The sequence below is a fragment of the Silurus meridionalis genome, chromosome 11 (assembly GCF_014805685.1).
Source record: "Silurus meridionalis isolate SWU-2019-XX chromosome 11, ASM1480568v1, whole genome shotgun sequence".
Lineage (NCBI taxonomy): Eukaryota > Metazoa > Chordata > Actinopteri > Siluriformes > Siluridae > Silurus > Silurus meridionalis.
This window is the reverse complement of record NC_060894.1, coordinates 20944457-20952822: the sequence shown is the minus strand read 5'-3', so window position 1 is coordinate 20952822 and position 8366 is coordinate 20944457. Positions and strand designations below refer to the sequence as shown.

Here is an 8366-nt window from a genome sequence, read left to right as displayed (position 1 = left end):
AAGTGGACAGAGGAGAAAGCGAAAGAGCAAAATAGAACAAAGGACTGAAGTAAAGAAGTGCTTTCTTTCTTCAGGTGGAGATACAAATTCTACTGACATCACTAAGAACCAAGGAGCAACAATTGAAGAAATAAAGATAAGTCACAAGGAACTATTTTTGGACCAGATAAAGTTCATATATGGTTTGTAAAAAAATCCTGATATGGTGGTCCAGTGTTTTTCCACTTTATCTCTGTAGACCATGATTAATCAGCAGGTTATTTCAGCTTGTGCAACTTCCTCATGGATGAATGTTTACTTTCTCCAATCCACGATCTGAAGGCTGGGCTGGAGTTAAAACACGGAAATGTCAGTGCAATTGTTCATTCCTAAACCCGACCTCACTGACTGGCTGCTGGTTGTGATCATATGGAGGAGGTGAATGCGAGATGTCGGTGGGAGTGACGCCATTGCGGAAGCGCTAATAAAACCGGGTGACTCGAAACTTTAGAAACTTTTTTCTGTCTCTCTCTTCACCTCCTCCGCCACACACACACACACACACACACACCCCATACCGTACCGTACCGTACCGGACACATGGCGTTCCTCCGTAGACACCTGGCTCCTGTGGTGTTTTGCGCGCAGGTCGCCAGCTCGTTTTTTGACACCGGCCTCCAGCTGGTTGTCCAGCAGCGTTTCGAGAACAACACAACCCGCCTTGGAGGTGGAGAAGAGCACACACAGTCCATCGCAGGCTTCTACATGATCTTCAACATCTTAACCAAACTGGTGGCGATTATCCCAGCGTGTCTCCTGGCACGACTTGCAGACCAGGGCAACCGGAAGCTTCCTGTAGTCATGCCTTTGATCGGTTACTTTGTTTCACGGGCGCTGCTTTTGTTCGTCATCGTTTTTGACTGGCGCGTGGAGGTGATGTACGCGGCCCCCGTGGTGAGCGGCCTCTGCGGCGGCTTCTCGTCCTACTGGCCCGGCGTGATCGCGCTGGTGTCGCTGAGCACGAGCGAGGAGGCCAGGTCTTTGCGCATCATGCGCACGGAGCTGACGTACGGCGTCGCGGGCTTCCTGGGGAGCCTGGCATCGGGGCACCTGTTCCAGCTCGAGGCGGACGGGCCGGGGCAAGGGGTCGTGCTTTCGTGCGCGAGCGTGGCGCTGTACTTCGCGTGTCTCGTGTACGCGGCGTGCGTCTTCCAGGTGGGCACGCGCGCGCCGCACGAGGACGCGGAGGAGACGCTGGGCGGTGAGAGGGTGGGCACGCCGGCCGGAGACAGGGGCAACATCGTGCTGCTGTTCGCCGCCGGGATCCTGTACGACGTGGCGGTGACGGGCGGCGTGGAGATCCTCAGCATCTACGTGCTGGTCAACCCGCTGAGCTGGACCGCGACCCAGGTGGGCTACGGCAACGCCGCCGGGTCGCTCATCTTCATCACCAGCTTCCTGGGCGTCAAGATGTTCACGCGGCTCTCCATGAGCGACACAAGCATGGTCCTGATAGGCATGCTCTCCTTCCTCACCGGGATCTACTTCATGACTTTCGTTACAACTACCACCACGTATTTCTTAGGTAAATACCGTGCCAAGTCTTTCCAATTACGCATTTGATAAGGAGTCCAGGCTCCAGGATCCTGATCCTGTTCCTGGAATAGACTTACAACCAATCCAATGATCTGCTAATTAACAACTGTCTGAAATCACCCTTATGTCCAGCTTCCTAATAAATAATAATAATAATAATAATAATAATAATAATAATAATAATAATAAAAAGGCATAATATTTCAAAACTAGTAAACAAAGTTCTCCAACTATTCCACAAGTTGCAAATAAGGATTTAAATAAATGCATTCAGTACCACATTATTTTAGAACATTAATCCTAAATCATTACTTTATGGTGAAATTGATAATTAGTTCAGCTTGCATTTATTTATTCAGCAAACGCTTGTTATTCTGTTCATATTTAGTAGGAAGTCCAGATCCAGAACCCATCTCAGGAACATTAGTTGTTAGTCAGAGATGCACTTAAATCCTGACTATAAACCTGCTCAAACCAAGCGCATTACCAGTGAAATAGAAACCAGAGGTACAGTTTAAATCATCCTGATATTAATGGAAGCTCGAGCTACAGGTAGAAGCAGTGCCAAATATCTTGAATGGCTTTTAATGTCCTGAAGGGAAACGTCATGAGGAAAGATACAGATAAAAGCTTGGTGCAGTGAAGGTACCATGAGACGTCTTTCATTCAAGTGGTATAAAGTTAATTAGCAGCCCTTCATAGTCTGGTGTTCATCAGTAACCCTGTCCAAAATGATGTTCTTCCTTGTAGCAGGGTTAAGTATTACTGTACAATGAGCTTTATGAGAAGAAAGATGAGGATAAGGGAGTCCACTTTGACACCACTTTAAAGTGCTGATAAATTAATGAAGTGTCTTTGCGTGCATTTGAAGTTGATCAGGACCAGAAACAATGGGTGGTGATTTCTTTCTGCGTCTTACACTTGAGGCATTGTGGTGGAATATACCAAGTAATTATGCCATTTAATTATGTTCAATCACTTCTGATTAATAGATACATTATACTTAGAGACATATTTACTGTTATTTATTTATTGCAAAGTGCAGATACACAGCAACGAAATGCATATTAGCGTATACCAGAAGTGCAAAAAGTATAAATTGTGTAAATAGACAGTGCAGATAAGTGTGTGTATGTGTGTGTGTGTGTATGTGTGTGTGTGTGTGTGTGTGTGTGTGTGTGTGTGTATGTATGTATGTATGTATGTATGTATGTGTATATATAAAATATAGTGAGTGTATGTGTGTGTGTGTGTGTGTGTGTATGTATGTATATATATATATATATATATATACACCTGTGCAATAATCATAAAGCATTATGATTAATCATGCTGTCTAATCAGCATCTTGATCTGCCACACCTGTGAGGTGGATGATTCTCTCAGCAAAGGAGAAGTGCACACAAACACAGATTTAGACAGATTTGTGAACAATATTTGAGAGGAATAGGCTTTTTGCCTTTTGTGTACATAGAAAAAGTCTTAGATCTTTGAGTTCAGCTCATGAAAAATGGGGGCCAAAACAGTGTTTATAATTTTGTTCAGTGTAGCTATCATTAATTATTCAGTTCAAAACAAAAGATACAATAAAAAATAAATACTGACATTCACCATCTTCTTGTACGCATTCTCGGATGTATACGATGCGATTGGATAGATTTGGACGTTCGAATGTAGTTGGAGATAAATGATGCTTGTGTAGCTGTAAAACAAAATGCACAAAGCCTAGGCTATAAATACAGTCCTGAATTTCAAGGTGAGAAAAGCAGGCTATGAAGAAAGCATAAAAACGTGAATCTAAAGCACACAAAATGAGGAACTGAGATGGGGAAGCCAGCAGTCAGTGATGTGTGAATGATGTGAACGAAGTCACTCGAGCAACCCATTCAGCAAAGAAGTCAAACGAGATCCATCACGAGGCATTATTCAGCCTGGGGGGAAAAATATCATGACGTGTTAAAATGTAACACTCAGCAAATTTTGTGTATTTTATTAATCTTCTGCTTCTTTCTTTTTTTTTTTTTTTTTTTTGCAGCACGTTCCCTCACTTTGCTCGCACTCATCCCCATGCCCATCATTCGCTCGCTACTGTCCAAGCAGATCCATGGATCATCATATGGTAAGTTCTCTTGTACCTTTAATCTGTTGGCCTTCTTATGTGATGCACGTTTTGTGAACACTGCATCTCACTGAGTTGATTAGATTTCAGGTTGAAACGATATCATTAAGGCCTCCGTCAGGGTTGAAAACAGCTTTCAAAAACTTTTTTAGGGGGCTCCTTTTGATAAGGCTGAGTGCAAAAGAAGAAGTGAAAGCACATGCCAGTGCATTCGAGGGAAGGGAAGGAATGGAGGGGAGGGGACACTTGCTCGAAGCCTCAGTGTTTGTATTCTGGGAACAAAAGCATTGCTGTCTTCATCTCTGCACCATTTGTGTGAAACCCAAAATAAATCAACTTTCAGACACGGAATTGGGTTGAGCTAAAATTAAGTTGAGCTACAGTAGAACTTCCCTTTATTTTTTTAAGGTGTAATTATGAAGAATCCATAATCCATCCATCTTCTACTCTCAATCTGATCCTGGGTGCTCATAAGAGGCTCTCTGATAATCCATTTATTTAATCTAGATTACTTTGTGCACCAGAGGAACATTAGACTAAGAGCAAGTGAAGCTGCTCAGCGTGAATCACTGCTTCCTGTTTTTTTGTACTGCATGTGTTTGTGTTCATCTGATTTCACATCTTGTTGTGTGAATGGATGCACAAAGGCATTATATATCTTCTGGGCAGACGTTCTACTAGATCTTATTTTAATCATAGCTGTAGGAACATGTCCATTCTGCTGCTAGAGTAGAAGGATTAAACCCAGAGACAAATGTCTGAAGTGCATTCTGTGTTCCAGAATGCTTCTTAGTACAAATGAAACTATAAGAATAGTACATGAGAACTTTCCAGACTGGAAGTGAGAAGGTGAAGTGAACTCACTGTTTCTGATCAGAAGGTCACCGGTTTAAGACCCAGCACCACCGAGCTGCCATTTCCCGGCCCTTGTTCAAGTCCTTTACCTGTCTGTGCTCCAGGGCTGCTGGATCATGGCTGACCCTGAGCTCAGACCCCCAGCTATAGTGTATATGTGACAAGTAAAAGCCTCTTTGTTTTTTCACATTCTGAAGACTTGACCATCAATTTAACAGCATGGACATTACAGATGTGGGGTCCAAGTTTGGGGCAAAAGCTGTTCAAGCACCAACAGACCCCAGTGAGGTTTTTTTCTTTCTGTTCGATTGCATAATTATGTTCAAGATTATAATTTTAAATCATTGAATAAATCCACACTGGTACTCTAGATTACAACCTCAGGTTAACTCCGCCTACAAGTGTTTTTATATTGTGTAATATTTCATTTGTTAAATTAACTTCACTTTATAGTATGAACATACACTATATTGCCAAAAGTATTGTTTCACCTGGTCTGCATCACATTCCACATTTAGTCTCAATTTGCTCTTATAATTCCCTCCACTCTTCTGGGAAGATGTTCCACTAGATTTGGAGTGTGTTTATGGATATTTGTGTTCATCAGCCACAAGGGTGTTATGAAAGGCAGGTACTGATGAAGGTGAGGAGACCTGGGGTGCAGTCACATTAATCCCTAAGGTGTTCAGTAGGGATGAGATCAGAGCTCTATAGCAGCAAGATCTTCCTCTTCAAAACATGTAAAACAGATCCTCACTTTGTGCACAGGGGAATCACCATGCTGGAACAGGTTTTGGGTTTCCAAGTTTAAGTAAATGCAAAATCTTATTATAGTGCCATCTATAGACGTCCTGTACAATTGAGGGCCTCCAGTTTTGTGGTAAAAGTTTGGAAAAGAACCATATATATCAGGAAAGGGCAGGTGACCCAAATAAAAACAGTTCAGACACTTCAAATAAATCTCACATGATGTCAGTGATTTGCCTCTAGATGTCGCTCTCGTGCTGTATAATGCAACCCAGAAAAACTATCGGTATGGATTTTTGCAGATAGTTTCAGCAATTAAATATCAGTGCCGCTTAATTGGCAAAACCGATAAATCAGACAACCTCCACTACTGTGTCTCTTGGCCAAGTCTCAGATTCACCGTATGACTAAAGAATGATTTGAAAAGGGGGGAAATATTGCTGTCTCTTAAATAATACTTAAGAATAAAATCTTTTCAAATAAAACCACAAAATACTTAAAAAAAAAAAAAAATGTGGGTCTGTTGAATATTTTTTTTTACAGTTAAAGGAGTTCCTTGGTTACAGATAGTAAAAAAAAAAAAAAAAAAAACCTAAAAAATGTACAAATATATTCTTTGGGGGGTTTTTTTTGTATATATTGATGTTTCATTGTTCTTGATCGTGAGGGCTGGAGTGAAAGAACAGTTTGGCCCAGTGGTTCTCACTTTTCCCACTTTAGAGGGGGTGGATTTTTAAGCCCCACCCATTTTTACCCCAAAAAAAGGTAATGAAACACTTCAAGTTTAAAAATGTCAAATTTATTGAAATATCAAGTTCTAAATCTATAACATCAAACAGCATCAAGTTCAAAAATAAAATCGTTGTGTAGTTGTGTAAGGTACCCTAACTGATGTGTTTAATTTACTTACATTAATGAAATAATTTTGTTTGTGGGTGTTTTGAGTGTATGAACTTTAAATCTATAATTTTTTCTATCAAAAATAAAGATTAATTAAAAATTATATAAATCCTGCCATTCATTGTGCCTCACCTGTCGTATCTTCATTACCCACTAGAGGGCGCGCCCCACACTTTGATGACTGGTTCAGCCTTATATTTGAATTATCAGTTAATTAGGCCAACCCTAACTTCAGTCACTAGGTGGTGCTGTTGAGCAGTGCTTTGCTACATTTGTCTTCAAAATTGTACTGTCTTATACCCACAGGAAAAACCTTCACTGGGCTCCAGCTGTCCTTCCAATTGGTCGGTTTGGGTACAACATTTATGTACACCAAAGTCTACCAGTCCACACTGCATTTCCTTCCAGGGTTTGTCTTTACCTTATCGAGCATCATCACATTCCTCGCTATGATTCCCATCAGGTAAGATGGATTGTGCGATCCCAAAAAATTTTAGTCCTTCAGCACTAAAACTTATCACAAATGTTCTATTTATTTATTTATTTTGCAGCATTATCGGGTGCCGAACCGCAAGGCAGGAACGCTATCAGAGACTTTAAAAGGGAACTGAACCCTCATGCAAGGCAGCTCCGAGGTTGATCCTGAGTTCAACATTCTGCCTGTGCAGAATTTCACAGGTTCTCCATGTGTTCATCTGGGTTCACCCAGTTTCCTTCATCTACCAAAGTTGCTAGTAGGTGGAACCACAAATAAATTGCCCCTTGGTGCGAGTGTTTGCAAATAAGTTGCCCTGTTGTGGACTGGTGTCACATCATGGGTGTATTCCCAGTCTCTGGATCCAACATGGACCTTACCAGGATGAAGCAGTTACTTAGTAAGAATGAATAAATGCTGAACGAATTAAACTTTGTGTGATACATTTCCATACAGCGAAAGTTTTAATTACTGAAGTCATCTTTAGAGGCAGATTTTGTTCATTATTTTATTTCACTGTGGTGTGTAGTTTTTATATATATATATGGTTTGACTTGGTGTGTTTTTTTATTTGAGAGGGTTTGTATGAAAATGCACAAAAAGTGACTATTCCGTTAAAAAGTTTCGATCGTTAAATTTCAGTATTCACTCTCTATATTGCAATAGGACTTTGTTTGTGTGACATTGAAAATCGTTGTTCATGGTCAAAACTGATGTCTATAGAATTTGTAGCATAAAAGGTGGAATCGAAAAGTTTCGAGACTCAAGCTCTTTTCAAGAAAGTACATTATTTATCTATATTTACACACGATCACCCTTGCACAGCAATACAGCGCTCGCAGAGTTCCTGCCACTACTGCAATGTGTCCTAGAAGTCTTCTTTTCGAAGCACCTTCTGCCATTTGAGCAGGATCTCCGTAATGTTCTCAAAACTGCAACCTCTGAGCTCCTTTTCAGGAGGAGAGCAAAATCTGCAGAAGCCAAATCAGGTGAGTAGTGTGGGTGCGGAGATGAGATCATGCGGATCGTTTTCCGACGATCATCATGCACAAGTAGCTGAATGGTTTTTGACATTGTCAGGGGTTGAACTGGTTCAAGGTCTTCCTGAACTCTGGTCGTCTTCCAGTGATGTTCTTCCGATCAAATGCCGCTCGAAACACCTCGAACGACTCGTTGCAGCTTCGCCGTATTGTCTCGTCAAACCAGGGCCGGTTCTAGACATTTGGAAGGCAAAATCTCTATCGGAGGATCTCTTTACCGCTCAGAATAAATAAAAAGCTCTTGAAATAAATATCATTTCTAAGCTTTTTATTTATACAAACCTGTTATTAATACTTTGATTATATTTACTTGTGAACATTATTTAAACTTTAAGGTCAACACTTAAAAATAAATAAATAAATGTATAAAAAAAAATATATGAATCTTTGTTCAATCGTGTTCACGCACGTGTTCACCATTTACACCATTAGTCTCGAAACATTTCGGCCTTGTACACAATGAACTGGGGAACATTTTCAATCAGACAAAATACACAAAAAAAGCTTTTACACAATCCTTTTTAATCGGTTCAATATTTAAAATGTTTGTTAAAGATATCGCTTCGAAACATCGATGCCATTTTTCCCTCCGCGATCGAAACGTTGACATTTACATGAATGTTACAGTAAACAATTTACACACAAAGAAGGGAGA

The 8366-nt window shown here is 40.8% G+C and overlaps 1 protein-coding gene across 1 annotated transcript; it reads left to right on the top strand.

The window, feature by feature from the left end:
* Positions 1–479: 479 nt before the first annotated feature.
* On the top strand, positions 480–7102 carry LOC124393215 (thymic stromal cotransporter homolog). The gene is made up of 4 exons (XM_046860788.1): positions 480–1564; positions 3611–3694; positions 6503–6659; positions 6748–7102. Exons 1-4 carry the CDS (start codon positions 580–582, stop codon positions 6794–6796), a joined length of 1275 nt encoding a protein of 424 aa, XP_046716744.1. The 5' UTR covers positions 480–579; the 3' UTR covers positions 6797–7102.
* The last annotated feature ends 1264 nt before the right edge of the window (positions 7103–8366 follow it).

Coding starts and splice junctions, on each gene's coding strand:
- LOC124393215 (XM_046860788.1), top strand. CDS start 580: ATGGCGTTCCTCCGTAGACACCTGGCTCCTGTGGTGTTTTGCGCGCAG. Junction 3,695..6,502: donor GATCCATGGATCATCATATG/GTAAGTTCTCTT, acceptor TTATACCCACAG/GAAAAACCTTCACTGGGCTC. Junction 6,660..6,747: donor CTCGCTATGATTCCCATCAG/GTAAGATGGATT, acceptor TTTATTTTGCAG/CATTATCGGGTGCCGAACCG.